Below are 19,704 nucleotides of genomic sequence, written 5' to 3'. Positions count from 1 at the left end.
TTCACTGTGCCTACCTCTAGCCAAGTACATGGCTGGCACTCAGTAAATACTTTAGGGAACAAATGCAGTGCCTAAATTCAAGCTCAGTTCTAATATCCCCACCCCCACCCACGTGCTGGGTTTTGAGTCTGCCTCTCCCCCTGGCATCCATGGAGACTACCCTTGGGTTCAGGAGGCTAACCTCCCCAACCCCCAACTTGGGCAGAGCAGTCTATGCATGGTTGACCTGAAAGCCTTACCCCCTCACCTCTGGGAGACAGTCACAGATGGGGAGATCAGAGAGGTGCTGCCATTGACCTAGGAGCCCACAGGTCTTCAGCTCAAACTCTGCTCCACCTGCTCCAAATCCTTAAGATAGGGCACCCAAGGTTAGACAACACCAATGCTCTGGAAGCAGAACAGTGGCTGCTTTCTGGGCTGGCAGCTGAACTGATGCGGGGTCTTGTGACGCTGGTTCACTACCAGGAATCAGTATCTTCAGCTGCCTGCTTAGCAGCCCAAGAGTCCTGGCTGCTGCTCCTTCTTTGCCCCCTCTCCCTTGCACTTCAGAACTTCTGGCCAGGGTAGTTATCCTGGGGCTCAGATCCCCACATGGCAACCTGGCCTCAAAACTCCCTTGGACTCTCCCCAAAAGTAAGATACTCAATCACCATGCCCATCAGAATAGGGGAGTGGAAGCCTAAAGCCCAAAGGGCCTTGAGATTCTGTCAGGAAGATCCGGGGAAAGGGGCTTCAAAATCAGCATCTTTCCCACAAATGGCTTCCCTCTTCCAGACACATCTCAAAGCTGGCCTGTACTTCTCCCCACAGAACCTAGGGCTCTAGAAGAGTCAAGTGCCAGTCATATGTGCATCCCACTCCCTCCCAGAGAACAGAGGTATGAGATGGCCAAGCAGGCCATCCTGTCTCTGCCTGGGGAGCCTGGGAGATTAGGTTAGCTGCCTAGGGACGGAAACATTGAGCCCCTACACGCACAGCCAGTCTGTGATGGTGAAAAACGCTTGGGTCTGGGAGCTCACAGCTTCTGGGTTTGGAACCCATGGCCCACAGTACTTTATTAGAGAGTGGGAGTCTCAAGGCCCTGTCCCAGTCCATGATGGGCCCACCTGAGCCCCCTAGATGCCAGATTGAGGGAGGGGTAGTTCAGGGTGGGGAGCCAGGGATCATGCCCGGCTTGGCATGGGGCAGAGGAGCAGCTACAGAATCTACCCACTCACACAAGGAGTCAGAGCCACAAATCTTGGGCCTGGCCCAAGGGTCTGAGCAGCCAGTCTGAGTTTAGGTTGGTGATGATCCAGTTCTCAGGGGTGGTCGGGTCCCTGACCAACCCTAGCCCCAGGCTGCCACCATCAGGAGGGTCTAACCATGAGGAAGGAGAGGAGTATGAAGGGATGGACCCCTGGTCAGGTCTGGAGAAAAGAGTGGAAGCAGAGGGAAGGCCTGCACTTCGAGGAAAGCATGGCTTGGTGATGGGAATGTGGTCAAGGCGTCTAGGCAGGTATGAGCCGGCTCGGCAGGGATGTTACCGGTCCCGCAGTGGTTGTGGGCTAGTTCCATGGGAAGTCCCCTAACACAGAAGAGGGTGGCCTACAGCGCGGGGGCGTGGTCAATTCTGCGGTGGGTGTAGCCAGGCCCAGACCTGGATCAAGGCGCAGGGTGCGCGGCCAGGTGGCGCTCGAGCAGCGCGCGGTGTGAGAAGACTTTGCCGCAGGCGGGACAGGGCGCACGCTCAGGCCGGTGCGTGCGCATGTGCACGTTGAGAGAGCTCTTCTGCGTGAAGCGCTTGGCGCAGACAGCGCACTGGAAGGCACGCACGCCTGTGTGCGTGACCATATGCTTCAACAGGTAGTCGCGCAGCGAGAAAGATCGCCAACACACGGCGCATTGGTGGGGCTTCTCCCCTGTGGGCGACAGGGCATGCCGCGCACGTACGTCAGCTGGGAAGGGGCCTGAGGAGCCTTTGCTGGGCAATGACTCCCCTCTCCTTCTTGACTGCCCATCAACCCAGAATCCCCCGGTCTGTTAGGGACACTCCCTCCCCTCCGGAACCACCCCTTACTCCGGGACCTTCCTGCCCAACAGGGTCCGCCTCTAACATAACCCAGTATGTCACCTTGCTCAGCGGGGAGCCCTTTTCCCAGATCCTTACTGTCATACCAGGATACTATGGTTAGGGGCCTCAAACTCTAACAGGTACTCTCCCAAATGGAAATCCTGGTGGCCTGGGACATCATTGCCCATTAGGACTGACCAGAGTTCTCCCCCCACCTCCTCGGACTTTCCTTCCCCCCACTCCTGCTATGCCCATGGAACATTCTGAATTCTCTGATCACTGGCCACCATTCTGGGGACAGTCTGGCAAAGCCCAGCACTCTTTTATGGGAAGAGACAGAGACATACTTGCCCTCTTCCCACTGGAAGCCCCTGTTGCCCAGAACCTTTGTCTGCTGGCAGCTATAATGCACCTGGAGTGACAGCACAGGCTGCATTGACCCCTGGAGTCACCAGGTATTAACAAAAAACCTATCTCAGTGGCAGAGGACTGCAGGGCAGTGCCTGGGCAAGGCCTGGCACCAGGCTAAGGCTACACAAAGTTGGCAAATCTTGGCTGGTACTACCTTGGGGCCCCTGGCAGCTCTCCACAGGCTGAACACCTATGCCTGTATCCTCTCTCCTTCATCCTCAAGACAGCCAGGTGGGGATTTTAAACTGTAAATCACATCACTCTCCACCTCAGAACATTGATGCCTATCCCACCATTCACAGTGCAATCTCAAATTTCCGGCCCTGCAGAACTCCCCACTCCACTCCCACAGAACTTCCAGCCAAATCTTTGCTTTTCCTAACAGCATCCAGTTCAGCCCTGAAAGCAGTCTTTGACATCCCATACCCCTGTCCTCCACTTGAGCCCCTAGGGAGCATCCTACACATCCTGCAACTCCCCCAGGACCTGCCAGCCACCATCTCAGCACCTAGCTTCACAATCTCCACTGGACCACCCTAGCATACTCTGTACCTCTCCCTCAGCCACTGCAGAGCTGCCTCTCAGACACATTGAGGTTTTAGGCCACCTTTCCGTGGTCTTCACGGACCTTCCTCCTTCTGCAGCTTCAGGGTTCCCACAATGCAGCCCCATCTCCCTTCTCTACCCCCTGATCAGGCTACCTCTCTGCTGACTCTGCACGCTCTCCCTAGGCTAGTGAACTCACCCTCCCTCACATCTAGTCCCAGTCACTGGACCCACTGATAGCCAGGAGACCAGGAAGCTCCCTGAAGCACTGTTCCCCAACCTGGCTATGTACCCCTGCCAAGACTCCATCCCTCCTGACCATCCCAAGCTCCATCCTGGTGACTAAAGGCTCCACTGCCAGCTTTCCAAAAGTTCTGGGCAAGTTCCTGCTCCTTAACCCTGCCTTAGAATTCCCCCAGCATCAATAAATGGAGGTAGGGGATGGGTAAGAGTGCCTGCTTCTCTATGTGAAAGGGACTCCCCTCCGCCCACATCTGGAGCTCAATTTCCAAGCTCCCCTAGGGTCAGGGAAAAGCATCAGAACCTCATGAGTGTGTCCACCCCACTTGCCCAGTGCCCAGTTCTCCCTCAGGCTTGAATCTCCAAAGACCAAGGGGCTCAGAGACTCATCCCAGCTCACCAGAGTGGATGAACATGTGCTTGGTGTAGTTTTTCCGCGAGCTGAACGTCTTGCGGCAGTGACTGCACTCATAGGCAGGCGGCTCGGCCGTACCTGGGGGTCGGGCAGGGGTGGCCGAGGGGGCCGCAGCGGGAGCAGCGGGCGGGGCTGGAGCCTCCCCGGGAGGTGCGCTGGGGGCCGCATCAGGCTGGAGTGCCGGGTAGAAGGCGGAGGGGAGGGCAGGAGCAGGCCCCGAGGGCGCGGGAGGAGGTTGCGCAGGCGGCCCAGGAGCGCCCAGATGAAATGGGAAAAGCGAGACTGGGGGCCCCGGGGTCTTCACGCCCGGGGCATGGGATCCAGACAGGACACAGTCAGGCGGAGCCGGGTTCTCGGTGGCACAGGCTTCCGCGGCAGTGCCATCCTCATCTTGCCAAGCAGGGACGTAGCTCTCCTGGAATACGTCTTCCGCCGCCGAAGCCCCCCTAAGGAAATCCCTCCCAGGGCCGCCGCCGTAGTCAGAGAGGCCAGCAGGTGCAGGCGGCTCCTCGCACGCGCTGGCAGGGGCGGCGGTGAGGAAGCCGGCGGCGGCGCAGTCGGGGAAGGTAGGGGGTGCCTGGCCCTCTCCTGGGCCGCCGCCTTCGCCGTCCTCGCCGTCGGTTTCATCATCGGTCTCCTCGTCGCCATCACCGCCATCATCTGGAGCTGCCGGTAGGGAGGGGTCGACATCTGACCCCTCTGTCTTGGTGGGCGCAGTGGGCGCAGGCAGCTGCAGGCGTGCGGGCTGGCGCTGCTTGCGGCTATGAGCGGCACCGGTGTGGCCCGGAGGGCGCGCGGCAAGCAGGTGGCGCAGGCGATGTCGTAGCTGCGCAGGTGCAAGAGGTGGGGGCACGGGCGTGGGCAGGGGTGCAGGCGCCCCCGGGACCGGGGCACGGGCACGGGCAATGATCTGTGTGCACTCGTCTATGACTGTCTGGATGCGCAGCACCGACGCGGCCGTGAGCACCTGCAGTGCTTCGCCCTGTGCCACCACAAGTGAGCCGCTGTAGAGGAACTCGACAAGCTGGCGCACTGTCTGCGCCGGCACCACCGGTGGCACGCGGATCTCGGAGTGGCCGAGAAGCAGCTTGTCCTGGAAGAAAGGCGAGCCAGCAGCCAACACACAGCGGTGTGCACGCAGTGAAGCCTCGCGGATCCTCACAGTCACGTCGCAGAAGTGACCGCCCAACCGCTGCCCGTTGAGGGTCTCGAGCAGCGAGCGGGAGAAATTCTGCAGGTGTATGTGGTGCACCGCCTCTGCTGCCGCCATCTGCACTGGATGAGGAGGATGTGGGGAGGTCAGCCAGGGACCCCGCCCCATTGTCCCTTGAGCCCTTATCACAGGATAAGGCCCATGGGCACATCACAACCCCAGGCTTTGGGAACCTCAGCCATCCCCAAAAGGCCCCTTGCAGTTCTGTTCCCATACCCAGGACTCCCCTCAACCCCCACTCCCAATCTCCAGGACCTCTGCAGCTCCACCTCCGAAGCCCCCAGCACACCTGTTACAAGGTTGGGAATATCAAAGATCTGCCTCCCTCTCAAGTCTTGCTTACTCCTCAGGGCAGGGTCCAGGGCTCAGCTTCCCCTATATTGCCCCCCTTTCCCCTAACTCCAAATCCATAAACCTCCCCCAAGTCCCCCTCCCAGGGGCAACTCTGTGAAGACTGCAGGGGCCCCCATACCCCATGGGCTGCACACTTTACCCACTCCCCACCCCAGCTAGCTGTGACTCCTCCTCATCTGGCTTCTTTTTGATTTCCCTTTGTCACATCCCCCAAACTTGCAGCATCCGAGGCCCAGTGGAGACCCAGGTCTGTTGGCTCAGAATTGGGTTATGTTAACTAGTGTATACAGAGGTCTTCGAGGGGCTGAGGTGGCACGAAATGACTCCTGGACTAAGCAATTCAGGGTGTGCATAGTCACGAAGGGTTGAGAATAGGTTGGGGATTAGCCTCGCAAGTGTCCTATAAGAGAAAAATACATGGTTTCTGGCCAACCCCAGCATAGCAGATAGGGAAGAACCTCCAGCAGCCTGGTGTTTTTGGAATCTTGATATGGCCTGTAGGACACAAGGTATGGGTGTGGCATAGAGAGGGGGCTTGTGTGGACTGTTCACGGTGTATGATTGGGAGGGCAATGATGGAGCAGCAGCAGTCTCCAGATCAGGATGATTCTTGTGAAAACTTTGGCCTCCTAATTCCAGCATTGATCACCCTCAGCGGAAAGGGGAGGGGATCCCCCCCCCCCGCACCCCAGGAATCTAAGAAGCTCTGCTACTTCCTCCCTCAAGCAGGCACCATGCTCATGAGGACTCAGTCTTCCCTCTATCAAAGTTGGGATACCTGGCTCATCCAGCACCGAGCCCCACACACCTCCAATCTAGGGGAGGGCAGTCAGGACACAGGACACACCCTGACACTTACCCACTCCCCCACCAACCAGGCAGGGTCACACAGCCCTAAAGTGTAGCCTCTCTCTCTCTCTCTCTCTTTTTTTTTTTTTTTTGAGTGTAGCCTCTCTTAACCTTTGGGGTCTAATGGTGTCTCATTACTCTCCCCCCCCCCGTTTTCTCATGCGGGAAGCACCTCCCTTTCTCGCATGCTCCACATCTCACCCTCAGATCACTTGGCACACCTCCACTGCCCCGGTACCGCTGGGAGCGCTGGCCGAGGCTGACGGAGTCATCTCCTTGTGTTCCCCCGCCTCCCAGTCTATTCCCTGCGACAGCCAGAGGGAGCCTGTTGAGACCTGACAGATAGGGACCCTCCAGCGCTCAGAGCCCTCCATGGCGATGAATTAATTCTTGGCAATCCCTCAAACAAGCCAAGTCTTTGCACGTGCCGTTATCTATACCACAGCCCTTTCCCCGTCTTCATTCACCCACCATCTAAAGAACTTCAAATCCGTGCCTGGTCGACTGGGGCGGAAACCCGCGCATCAACCCGGACGGCTTTAAAGCCTGCCTTTTCCGACCCACCTCCGCCCTGCTCCCGGTCTCTGATTCAGTCCAGAAGCTGCACGGCCTTCTTGGCGCTTCAGAACAAAGGCCCACCCTCCGGGTATGGCGCCGCTTCGCGCTGCCACGCCTTTGCCCACGCCATACACTTTGATCCAAGCACCCTTCTCACACTCTGCTCACTTGCTCGCGCCCTCCCCTGAACCGCGAGCCCCTTCTCTGATGCGCTCCGCCTGCACCCGCTGCAGACCCGGACAGCCTGTATTTCCCGCCTCCGCGCGCTTGCCAGAGCCATGCCCCCATCCTGCAGCGCCCCCTCACGTCCACAGCGTGCGCTCCAGGCCCAGCACCGGTACCCCTCCCCTGGCACGCCCCGCCGCCGGTGGGCCCCGCAGCAGGGGGATGCCCGCAAGACCCCACCTCCGGCTCCTCCTCAGGCACCAGGCCGGGACGTGGTCTTCTCCCGCTCGCCACCGACAAGGCCGCACTTTCGGGCTGCGACGCTGGCGGAACCCAAGTCCGCAGGCGCTGTGGAGTTGGGGAGCGCTAGGTCAGAGCACGTTTCCGGTGTTTCTATGGCGATCAGCCGCCGCTGCCAGGCTGCACTTCCGGTTCTAGCAGACTCGGAACTAAAGTCTCAGAGGCTCTGGCGCGGGGGCAGCGAGGAATGTCTGTGCCAGAGGACGCTTTCAGTGTCGCCTTAGGGACGGGGTAGAGAAGGGACCAGCGCTGTCCATCCGCGGGCCACGCCCCCGTGCGCTCCCCGCTGTGCTGGAGCTGGAGCGCTGCGACCCAGGCTGGAAATGCGGTCTGAAGCCCCAGATTGGTCTCGGCTGGCTCAGACTGCACTGCGACCCCAGGTGGCAGCCTTCAGCCCTTAACATGAATGAAAGCAGCAGTAGGGCTCGCCCTCTCTGGTCCACCGGACTCCAGCCCTGCGTGGAGAGCAGAGACATTTCTGCAGCCTACCTCCACTCCCGCCGGCGGCTACGAGTGTAATGAGGGAGCAGACACCACCCCAGGCTCTGGCTACCACCTTCCGCCCCTTCTGTCTCTAAGCCTGAGTCCAGGTAGAAGGTGGAGGTGGCCTGTCTCTATGCCGCCTACCTCCTCACACACACAGCAGGCCCACCTGCCCCAGGGCAGGAGGTGAACAAATAAATGAGTGGATATTGAACTAAGTGCCTTCTGCATGCAGCACTCTGAGAGACACCTCAGAATAAAAGAAGGGCAGGGGTGAGATGGGTGGTGCGTCTGCCAGGATGGTGATGACCAGCCAGACTCCAAAGACCAGAAGTCACTTTAGGGGACAGAATATGTAGGAAGAGCTGTCCGGGCAGAGGAAACAGCCGTGGTCTTCAAGGACCTTGATGGGGTTGGCTATCCAGGATACCGTGAACCAGGCTTGATGGTGAGGCTGGAATGGTGGGCTGGCCTAGTTTTAAGCTTTGTTCATGAGGGCCAGAGGGCAGGCAGGACGACAAAAAAGTCAGAAGATTCCTGAGACCTCAGAGGACCCCATGCCTTGTTCAGTATGTGTGGAATACAGCATGGGGGGAGAAGGGGTGCTGATTTAGCTTCACCTATGAGGACAAGATTAGAGTACCTGCCTCCCACCTTGGGCAGCTGTATTGTAGATGTGTTAAAGGTCAAGAGAGGAACCACTGTCCGTACTGACAGCCTATCCTGTGGCCCATGCCCTGAGGAACCTTATTAAAACTCAAATCTAATGGCCTTAGTGTCTTTCTTCAGAATCTGGGCCCCTCTGGATGGCCTGCCCAGCCTCAGTAGCCCCTCTCCAATCCTATCACTGCTCATTCTTCCTTGGTTCTACCTACCTCAAGGCTGGCTCGTGCCATTCCCTCTTTTTGTAGCACTCTCTCACATAGCTCAGCTGCCACTACCTCCTCCAGGGACTCTCCTGAATGAAGGCCTCCCTGTCTTCTATCACAGGGCCTGTAAGGGTAGGAGTCATCTGTGTCCCTCACCTTGACAGGCAGCTGCTGCTACTACTACTGAATCAGGAAAGGAGGTGCTAACAGCAGCTTCACCCTGTCGTGGGCTGACTACTACTGAATCAGGAAAGGAGGTGCTAATAGCAGCTTCACCCTGTCGTGGGCCTGATTCCACAGGATTCTGGGACATTGTCAGTCACAGGGGAGCAGAATTCTAAAATACCCCTTCCAAGATTCCATGCACTTTTTTTTTAAAGATTTTATTTATTCATAGTCACACACACAGACAGAGAGAGAGAGAGAGAGAGAGGCAGAGACACAGGCAGAGGGAGAAGCAGGCTCCATGCAGGGACTCCATCCAGGGTCTCCAGGGACTCGACGTGGGACTGCAGGCGGCGCTAAACCACTGTGCCACTGGGGCTGCCCATGCACTTTTTTTTTTTTTTTTTTTTTTAGATTTTATTTATTCATGAGACACAGAGAGAGAGAGAGAGAGAGAGAGAGAGAGAGAGGCAGAGACACAGAGGGAGAAGCAGACTCCATGCAGGGAGCCCGATTCGGGACTCGATCCCGGGACCCGGTATCATGCCCTGAGCTGAAAGCAAACATTCAACTGCTGAGCCACCTAGGTGTCCCCCATATCCAGGACTTATACATAGTAACAGTACATGGCAGATATAATTAAGGTTACTAACCAGCTGACCTTAAAATGAGATGATCCTTGATTGCTTGGATAGGCCAAAGGTAATCATAGGCCTTTCAAGGCAGAGGAGGGAAAAAGAGAGAATTGAAGTAGAAGGATTCCAGGGGCTTTGAAACCCCATGTGACAAGAAATATGGGGGGGGGGTGTCCAGAATCTGAAAAGAGGCTCACATGACAGCCAGCAAGGAAAATGGGACCTCAGTCTACAACTGCACAGAACTGGAATCTGCCAACTGCCTGAATGAGCTGGGAAGCCAATTTTCCCCCAGAGTTTTCTGATAAGAGCCCAGTCCTGCCCAAAACTTGATTGCAGCCTCTGTGAGACCTAGAGCAGAGGTCACTGCCTGGATTTCTGACCAGCAGAAAAGTAAGCTAATAGATGTGTGTTGTTTTAAGCTACTGAGTTTGTGGTAATTTGTTAAGTAGCAATAGAAAATGGATTAAGCTGCCAGAGACTCAGGGTCTGCACACAGTAAGTTTCTGATAAATGCCACTGTTGGGATCCCTGGGTGGTGCAGCGGTTTAGCGCCTGCTTTTGGCCCAGGGCACGATCCTGGAGACCCGGGATCGAATCCCACGTCGGGCTCCTGGTGCATGGAGCCTGCTTCTCCCTCTGCCTGTGTCTCTGCCTCTCCCCCTCTCTCTGTGTGACTATCATAAATAAATAAAAAATTTAAAAAAAGATAAAAAAATAAATGCCACTGTTTTTCCATCTGATGAATACCTTCCCCTTGCCTCTCCCTTGCTGAATGCTTCATTTCTGCCTTATCAGCATCTATCAGCCACCTTGGTGGTCTTATTACCCCATTCTACAAGCAGAGGGATGCAGGGGTGAGAAAGGGAATGAACCATTCAGATACATGGCTAGAACAACCTCAGGCAGGTAGAAAGGCATTTATGGGGTTCTGAGAAGAAATAGTGGCTTTCCTAAGTTGAAGAAAGCAAGAGAATTGTGGACTGGGCTGCTATGGGGATTGTGGAGTTGGGAGAGGAGAGCGGGAGGACCCCAGTCCCACCTGCATGTTTGAGGAACTATGGGGAGAGCAATGGATCCAGTGGAGCAGCAAACACAGGAGGCCGAAAGGGCAACAATGGCTGCTCAGACCTCAGCAGGGAAGGCCAGAAGGGGACAGGATAGGGGATAGGATTCAGGGTAGGAAGGAGAGGACATGGGTGGCTTCAGAGAAGGTCTTAGTGGATGAGGCTGAGATAGAGGACTTGGTCCAGTAGGAGGCAGGAGAGAGAAACACAAATCCTGACCAGTCTCAGGCAGCAAGAGAAGTGGGAGCTACAGCCTCCAGTATCACAAGCCTTGAGGAGACATCTGTTTTGCTTTCCTCTCCAAAGGCCTTATCACAGTGGTTGTGGGGGCATTTTGAGAAATAAATAATATATCTAAGGACACAGGTTTAATAAGCCAAGTTAGGATAAATGTGGCCTGAAAATATTGGAAATTTTAGGCCAGGTCCTAGGGTCTTAGTGGCAGTAGGTGAGGAGGGGCAGGTGGCACTAGCTGACAGACCATCAAGGGAAGAACCTGTGAGATTTCAACAGTCACAGACACATGAAAGGAGAGGAAATTAAGGCTACTAATTGACTGGGCCTCCTCAGCTGCCAAGAGGCAGGAAGCCCTGATCCCTCACCCCCTTCACAACCACACACACAGCTTAGGCCAGAAGTCAGAAGGCTCAGTCCCTGCTCCCAGCTCAGGGTTCCCAATCTCCCTCCACCCTCCATTACTAGCTTCTCACACAGGATCTCCTTCAGTGGCAGCCACTGCCCACAGGTAAACACTGCTCAGGTCCCACTGTCTACAAGCCCAGCCCTACCCTAATGGGGCTGGATGGTGCCAGGTATGGGATGCAGGTCCCAAGATTCAAGTACATACCTCAATCTGCCAGGAGCTTCCCCTTGGCCAGGGGTCCGACACAAAGCCCATCTCTGGAAAATGCTTCCCAGTACAAGGCAGATAGGATAGAGACAGGAAGGTCCTGGGCAAGGCAGGTAGGTACCAGCTGTGGAGGGTCTAGCCCTCTTGATAAGACTGAGAGGAAATGGGGAACCCTCTGGGTAGGGGAAGAGTAACGACAGGATCCCATTTCTACACTGATAAGGTCTTGGAAGCTTGGGAGAGGGCTAGGGATAACCCAGCCCCAGGCCCTGGTGAAGTGTATGAAAGATGATAGGAGCAGTAGGTCAGATAATGCAAGATGCCTACAGGACTTATCAAAAAAGAAATATCCAGACAGGGATCAAGGACTGTTGAGGAAGGGGTGGAGGGGGAAATGGACAAGGGATATTTGCGATAAGAGAGAAAATATTTAATTTGCTTTCATATGTAAAAGACCAGAGCATCCTGCTAGTCCTTGGACAGAGACCTGAGGAAATCACAGGGAAAATAGGAGACCTAAATTGAAAGTAATAATCATCATAACACAACTACCATTGTCACTCCTCTCGGGTCCCTGCACAGGGTCCTGTACTGGTTCTTGATTTAATTTTGAAAAGTGAAAAAAACAACAACAATAAGAAACACGAAGTACAATACAGCACACACTGGAACACTCACACCCCCAAATTAACAAATGTTCTTGTTTTGCCTGTTTTCTTTAGAGATCTATTTATTTATTTGAGAGAGAAAGAGCACGAGCCTGGGTAGCAGTAGCGGGAGAGAATGTCCAGTGGACTCCCCTCTGAGCATGGATCTGGACACAGAGCTCAATCTCATTACCCTGAGATCATGACTAGAGTCAGACACTTAACTGGCTAAGCCAACCAGGAGCCCCTGTCCTTTTTTTTTTTTTTCTCCCTACTTTTAGTACACACACACACAAAAGGCAAAAAAATTTTTTTTCTTTCTTTCTTTCTTTTTCTTTTTTTTTTTTTTTTTTAAAGTAAGGCTTGTAGGCAAAGGAGAAAGCCCCTCAAGGTGGCACACCTGGGCACTTCTGTCCCTTAAAGGCCTTTTGTTTCATCCTCAGTTTAACAGATCTACTGAAGCCAGATTAATGTTTTTGGTTTTGTTTAGTTTTTTTCACATGTGATAACTTTTTAAAAGTTAATGTTTAGGGGTACCTGGGTGGCTCAGTCAGTTAAGCATCTGCCTTTGGCTTAGGTTATGATCCCAGGATCCTGGAATAGAACCCCACATCAGGCTCCCAGCTCATGGGGAGTCTGCTTCTCCCTCTACTCCTCTCTCCTGCTTGTGCTCACACAGTCTCTCTCTCTAAATAAATAAATGAATAAAAGTCATTAAAAAAAAAAAAAAGAAAGAAAGTTAGGGATGTCTGGGTAGCTTAGCGGTTGAGTGTCTGCCTTCAGCCCAGGGCGCAATACTAGAGTCCCGGGATGGAGTCCCACATCGGGCTCCCTGCATGGAGCCTGCTTCTCCCTCTGCTTTTGTCTCTGCCTCCCTCTCTCTCTCTCTCTGTGTCTTTCATGAATAAATAAATAAAATATTAAAAAAAAAAGAAAAGAGTTGCACACTCAACTGACTGAACCATACAGGCACCCCTAAGGTAGATGTGAATTGGTACTTCATAATGGTTCGATTTGCATTTCTCTCATAACTAATGGTGTAGAATATCTCTTCATGTTCTTATTATCCAGGACATTTGTATAAAAGCTGTATTAAGGGGCACCTGGGTGTCTCAATCAGTTAGGTATCTGCTGTCAGCTCAGGTCATGACCCCGGGATCCTGGGATTGTGCCTGGAGCTGGGCTCCCTGCTCAGCAGGAAGTGTGCTTCTCCTCCTTCTGTCTCTCTCCCGGTTCTTGCTCTCTAGCTCTCTCTCTCTCCAATCAATAAATAAAATCTTAAAAAAAAAACCAAAACCTAACTCTCTCAATAAAAATAAATAAATAAGTAAAAGTTGTATTAAGGTATAGTTTATATGCCATAGAATACACCCATTATAGATATTCTTCAAAGAGTCTTAGCAAATTAATATTCATCATTGTACAGCTATCACCACAATCCAGTTAATTTTTATTAAAGATTATTATTATTTTTAATTAGTCTGTATGCCCAATGTAGGGCTTGAACTCACAACCCCAAGATCAAGAGTTGCATGCTTTACCAATTAAGCCAGCCAGGCAACTTACCACGATCCCGTTTTAGAACATTATTCTTTACCTTAAAATTTCCTTTGTACAGTCTGCATCCGTTTCTGCTTAGAGTGACTCCCAGTGTCTGGCTACAGATTTATAGGCCCCTCTGGGAAGACAATTAAAGAATAGTAGACCTTAGTTTCTGTCAGGACAACCTCTACTCCTGGATGGGCCCACTGGCTACTTGTTTCCTTTCCTGTAGCCTTTCATTAGCTCCCATGAATGAGAAACTAGCTCTAAAGACTTAGGTTTCAGGCAAACACTGGCGAGAACCTCTCAGAGAGTGTTGGATGGGTCCCCTTGTATCTCATGAACAATCTTAGTATTGCTGACCTTAATGTGGGAGTGACAGCCTATCTACTGCCCACTCATGTGCCCCCCTTCAGATGATCGTATTCATACCACACCCTCTCTCTAGTCACCTCATAGTGTACACAATCGATAATCCTGACTTGCTCAGGAATCTTATTATGGGTTGGGGAATAATATTTTCTGAATTCTAGAATTTAAGTATCTAAGCAAGAATTGGAACTGAAATACAGTTCCCCTTGGAAAGGCAGAATCAGTGCTGAATTTCCAGTGAGGGGCTGGCTTAAAAGTGACATCATATGTGACAGATGGGCTTACTTTCCTGGCTCTTTGAGAACCTTTAAGGATTCATTGTATGTCAGCCAATGACAGTCACTATTTTTTTTTTTTTTTTGATGCTTGAATTGTATCATCAGGTTTGGTTTCTGTGTCCTTTTAACATGTTCCTGTCATTCTTGTCATTCTTTGGGCACTTATTTTGTGACAAAAACAAGATGTTCCAGGCTCACCTAGGACTCTTCCTGTTTAATCTTGGAATTAGTAATTTCCTTCAGGAGCCCTGGTTCCTCTTTGCAGGAAAAGGGATGAAATTCTGGGTTATGGATGTCTCCTGTCCTTTCCCTCTCTGCCCTTCCTGGGAGCTGCAGATTCCCTTGGGAAGGAAGCAGATGGAAGGGGTGAGGGCATCCCCCGAGCCCAGGATTAGGTTGGACTCCTACAGATTGTGGGGCTATGGACAACTCCTATTTTCTGGGGATTAGTTTTCCCATCTGTGAAATGTAGACTTCAGCAGGCAGAAAAATGGTCCCCAAAGATGTATACATCCTAATCCCTGGCCCCTTGAAATGTTATCTTATTAAAAAGAATCTTTCCAGTTGTAATTAAAGATCCTGCAATGAGGAAATTATCCTGCATTATTTGGGTATGCTCAGATGTAAATTCACATGCATCCTTATAAAAGTGAGGCAGAGGGAAATTTGTCAATTAGTTTGCTCAAGCTGCCATTACGAAGTACTATAGCTGAATGGCTTAAACAACCAAAATTTACTTCTCACAGTTCTGGAGGCCCGGGAAGTCCAAGATAAAGGTGCTAGCAAAGTAGGTGTCATTCTTAGGCCTCTTCTCTTGGCTGGTAGGAGGCTGCTATATCATTGTGTGCTCACATAACCTCTTCTTTGTCACCACAGTAAGCTCATTTAAAAAAAAATTTTTTTTAAGTAGGCTCATACCCATTGTGGGGCTTGAACTCACAACTCTGAGATCAAGAGTTGCACGCACTACAGACTGTGCCAGCTAGGCGCCCCTAAATTTTTGTTTTAAGCTATCTACCAATTTTATGGTCGTATGTTACAGTAGCAACAGGAAACTAATGGAGAAAATATAGTGATTTAAAAGGGCAGTTTAGAGGATCTAGTGCCTGGCCTGCATGGATGCTTATCTTCTGTTTTCCATTTCCCACCCATCCATTCCCCACCTGCGACCCTGCACATGGGAGTTGCATTATGTCATCTTCCGATAAAACCTTTTATTAGCTCCTCATTACAGTTACAGAAAATCCTAGCTGAAAGACCTGTATGGGGCCAACATCCATATTTCTAATAGCACCAGCAGGAGGGAGATCTAAGTGCAGTCAAGAAGAGAATGTGTAAACATATTCCTTATTCCCTATTTCCTCTCTCACCAGCCCCTGGCAACCGCCAACCCACTTTCTGTTCTATGAACTTTTTAACCTTTTGATGAAGGCTTGTAATATAGAGAGAAAAACATACACATTATTCCTACAGTAAGCACCCTGGGTAATCAAGTCTTATAGCAAAAAGTGGAATGTCTTGGGCTCCCAGAAGTCCTTTGTGCCTCTCATAGCTATTGCCATCTTGAGTTCCACCACAGACAAGCTTTGCTGGTCCATATGTAGAACCACACAGCGTTTGCATGTCAGTGTCTGGCTTCTTTTCCTGAGTGCACATCTATGTCATTGGGGCCCAAACTCACAACTCTGAGATCAATAGTAGTGAATAGCATGCTTTACTGACTGAGCCAGACAGGTGTCCCAAGAATCAACTGTATTTTATTTTATTTTATTTTATTTTATTTTATTTTATTTTATTTTATTAATTTTTTAAAAATTTATTTATGATAGTCACAGAGAGAGAGAGAGGCAGAGACACAGGCAGAGGGAGAAGCAGGCTCCATGCACCGGGAGCCCGATGTGGGATTCGATCCCGGGTCTCCAGGATCGCGCCCTGGGCCAAAGGCAGGCACCAAACCGCTGCGCCACCCAGGGATCCCCTCAACTGTATCTTAAAGTATACATGAGGTGTCTGGGTGGTTTAGTTGGTTAAGCATCCGACTCTTAATTTTGGCTCGGGTCATGGTCTGAAGGTTGTGAGGATTTTCTCTCCTCCTCTCTCTGCCCCTCCTTGCTTGCATTCTTTTTCTTTCTCTAAAACAAAAACAAAAACAAAACATAAAGTATACAATTCAGTGGCATTAAGTAGATTCCTGATGTTGTACAACTATTACAACTACCTAGTTCCCAAATGAAATCTGTGAAGGTGGAGAAAGAGATTGAAGTGATGCAGCCACAAGACTTCCCCAGGAAACGGCTTTGTCAGTGACACCTGAAGCTTACCAGGAGAGCCAGGTGCAGGTGTGGAGTTTGGGGGAAAAGAGAAAATGGCTTCCTGCAAGTAAGGTAGGTGCTCAAAAGAAGTAGTGGGCAGGCCATGGCTGGCCTGGGTGCAGTCTAAGTGACTCTTACGCATTGTTTTATCCCTTGAGTTCTGTCTGCAAGGTCAGAGTATAGAGTTTCCAGTGGTCCAGGACTGGGAAGGGTGAGATGCTGTAAAGGGTGAGTAAGGAGCACAGAGGATGAGAGTATAAGGTGCCACTGACTACTTGGTCTGGCCTGGTGCGAAGAGGTACCCATGTCCTGTCATACACATCTGGACTTCTGAGCAAGATGTCTGCCTTGGCCTTGCCCTCCTGTATGCATATTCCACTTGTCCCCGGGTGCCCCCTTGTGCTTCTCAGTCTGACTGAACCTGGTTCCCAGTTGATTCCCTCTCTCTCAATGTAGTCCTGGCACTTCCAGAAGACTTGGTTTGGGCGTTTGGACAATGGAGCTGGCAGTGGCCCCGTACCTGGTAAGGCGGTAGAGGGAATCTTCAAGGCCTACTGCTGGTACCTGATTATACCCTGATTCTGTGGCTGCCATGGACTGGAAGAGAAACTACTGGGCCCCAGGAGGAAGGAGGTACTGTTTAGAGAAAAAAACATGAACCACTGAAACCACAGGGTCAGTTGCCATAGTCTATAGAAGAGTCCATAACGAGGGGCAAACCAGAGGACACAACCTTTTTTCTTTTAATAGTTTTTTATTTTTTATCTATCTATCTATTTATTTATTTTTATTTATTTATGATAGTCATACACAGAGAGAGAGAGAGAGGCAGAGACATAGGCAGAGGGAGAAGCAGGCTTCATGCACCGGGAGCCTGACGTGGGATTCGATCCCGGGTCTCCAGGATCGCGCCCTGGGCCAAAGGCAGGCGCCAGACCGCTGCGCCACCCAGGGATCCCTAGTTTTTTATTTTTATTGGAGTTTCATTTGCCAACATATAGAACACCCAGCACTCATCTTGTCAAGTTCTCCCCTCAGTGCCCGTCACCCAGTCACCTCATCCCCCCGCCCACCTCCCCTTCCACTACTCCTTGTTCATTTCCCAGAGTTAGGAGTCTCTCATGTTTTGTCACCCTCTCTAATTTTTCCCACTCAGTTTCCCTCCTTTCCCCTATAATCCCTTTCATTATTTTTTACATTCCCCATATGAGTGAAACCATATGATTGTCCTTCTCTTTTTTTTTTTTTTTGATTGTCCTCTGATTGACTTACTTCACTCAGCATAACACTCTCCAGTTTCATCCATGTCGAAGCGAATGGTGGGTATTCGTCATTTCTAATGGCCGAGTTATATTCCATTGTATATATAGACAACATCATCTTTATCCATCATCTGTCGAAGGACACTGAAGCTCATTTCACAGCTTGGCCATTGTGGACATTGCTGCTGTGAACACTGGCAGAGGACACATCCTAACCTATCCAGAGCAAGCTGTTCAGCAACCTGCAGGCCCCCTTCAGCTATCTCCTACTCCTCCCTACTTCACTGCTCTCTCAGTGCCTGGTCAGGACTTCTGCAGTTGTTTCTACCCAGAACGGTGCTTCCACAGGTGTTTGGAGGTAGTCGCCTAGGGGAGTCCACTCCCACAGTCTTTACCATCACCTTCATATTTGGACTGTTTGGCCCTGACACTCTGGTGTCTGCTCCAGAGGTCTGGGTAGGTATGGGTAGCTCCTATGCCCCCTTACCGGTGATTTTGGGTCACAGGGAGGGATGGGGGCGTGGGAAATGCTCAGCCAGTATCACTAATGGATGCCACACCTCACCCCGTGCGCCAGCCAACTTTCCTTCCCAATTCTGAGAGAAAGGCAGCAAAGATCTGAGGCCAGAGCCTTGGGGTAGCAGCATGGAGGGGGCGGGCCACTCAATGGGGGCGTGGCCCCGCGGACCCGGTGGGTGGGTAGGGGGCAGAGGCTCGTAATAGCTCAGCTAAGGGGCGGGGCGGGGGCCGGATTTGGGGGCTGCGGCCAGGCTGGAACAAAGGCAGGCACAGAGACAAAGCCCCACAGCCCCCCAACTCCCTCCGGGAACAAAGGCCACACCCCGCCCAGTAGGGCCAGACGCGCCTCCACTGCCACCACGCGTGGGCGCCTTGCTCTGCCCACGGTTTTATGTTTGAACCCAGAGTCGCGGAGTAGGGTCCTGGGGCCAGACTTGCCAGCCAGCATGCTCTCTGCATCCTCTCAAAAGCTGACCGCCGCCCCCTCCCCGCCCCCTTTAGCCTTGTTCTGAGCATAGAGATCTCAGCACCAGGAACCCTGCAAAAGGGCTCAAGGGCCACTCCAAGGACCAGCTCCGAGGCATCCATCCCTTCAGCTTTCTTCTTGCCTCAAACACGATCCCCTCCCAGACTGCTCCATCTCAAACAGGATCAAACAGGATCTTTCGGCCTCCACCGGCCTCCACCGTAGGCCCTGCTTCCCAGCTCAGACCCAGCTTCTCTCCCTCCCGCACCCCCCAACACCCCCCCGACCCTGCCTAGCACCCAGGATTCTTGCCACAGACTGCTTCCTCCTCAGACAGGATTCCCACAAAAAGGCCATGGTTCTCTCAAACAGGGTTCCTTCCACTCCTCACAGGCCTCATTCTCCCCATCTGACAGAATTATCCCCAGACATTCTGCTTCCTCCCCCAGACAGAAACTCCTCTGCCCCTCCACCCCCAGGCCCCCGCATAGATGCTGCCTCATTCTCTTACGGATCTTGCTTCCTCCCTCTGATAGGGTTTTCCCTACACAGACCCTGCTTCCTTCCTTAGAATTCCTCCACTGTTGCTGTTCATTCGGTTCGCCCACCTGGAAAAGCATCCAAGTCAGCGCAGCGGTTGCCTAGAAGATGGGAAGGGGGCGCTTGGGGGGCCAGGCGGGATTTCACAGGACTCGCTGCTCTGTAGCCCCTTGGAATCTGTTTGCTTTAGGCAGGTTTTAGTGCTTGCAAGCTAAACAATAAAGCGATTAAAACCCAAAAGTCAACCACTTGGCTTAGAAGTGGGAAGGGGACTCTCGGCCTCTCTCTCTGAACGCAGCCTTTCTCCCCAGCACTGGCAGACGCCAAGACTGGAGACTTCTTTGGCCTTGGCCTAAGGGGCGGGGATTGAGGTGGCGGCCTGGACTGCCAAATCGCCTGCGCAGAACCGCGGTCAGGGGCTGGGACTAGAGGGGGAGCAAGCGCATGCAAAGGTGCGCGCGCCCCGCCCGGGCACAATGTTGCGGCGGTGATATCAATAGTTCCGCCCCTGCCGCACAGGCGGCGCCGAGGTGGTGGAGGCGGAGGTGGGAAGACCCGGCTCCGGCGCTTGCGTATTCGCATCCCTGCTCGGG

At 52.4% G+C, this 19,704-nt stretch overlaps 1 protein-coding gene and 1 long non-coding RNA gene across 11 annotated transcripts; both read right to left on the bottom strand.

The window, feature by feature from the left end:
* Positions 1-983: 983 nt before the first annotated feature.
* ZBTB45 (zinc finger and BTB domain containing 45) lies at positions 984-7,561 on the bottom strand. 10 transcript variants are annotated; one of them, XM_077911679.1, is made up of 4 exons: positions 7,045-7,561; positions 6,283-6,416; positions 3,651-4,940; positions 984-1,901 (listed from the first exon to the last, which is right to left on the bottom strand). In XM_077911679.1, the coding sequence occupies exons 3-4, from the start codon at positions 4,933-4,935 to the stop codon at positions 1,645-1,647; spliced, it is 1,542 nt and encodes a 513-aa protein (XP_077767805.1). In that variant the 5' UTR covers positions 4,936-4,940; positions 6,283-6,416; positions 7,045-7,561; the 3' UTR covers positions 984-1,644. The 10 variants fall into 10 exon arrangements, with proteins under 10 accessions (XP_077767805.1, XP_077767824.1, XP_077767798.1 ...); XM_077911698.1 differs by having other exon boundaries at positions 3,651-4,935; XM_077911672.1 differs by having other exon boundaries at positions 6,283-6,386.
* An 8,259-nt stretch (positions 7,562-15,820) lies between these two features.
* Positions 15,821-19,684, bottom strand: LOC144322213 (uncharacterized). The gene is made up of 3 exons (XR_013387794.1): positions 19,180-19,684; positions 17,597-17,802; positions 15,821-16,144 (listed from the first exon to the last, which is right to left on the bottom strand). It is a non-coding gene; the product is annotated as an uncharacterized LOC144322213 (long non-coding RNA).
* Between the last annotated feature and the right edge of the window lie 20 nt (positions 19,685-19,704).

Source organism: Canis aureus, chromosome 1, assembly GCF_053574225.1.
Source record: "Canis aureus isolate CA01 chromosome 1, VMU_Caureus_v.1.0, whole genome shotgun sequence".
In the NCBI taxonomy this organism is placed as follows: Eukaryota; Metazoa; Chordata; class Mammalia; order Carnivora; family Canidae; genus Canis; species Canis aureus.
This window is presented reverse-complemented; position numbering and strand designations above follow the sequence as displayed.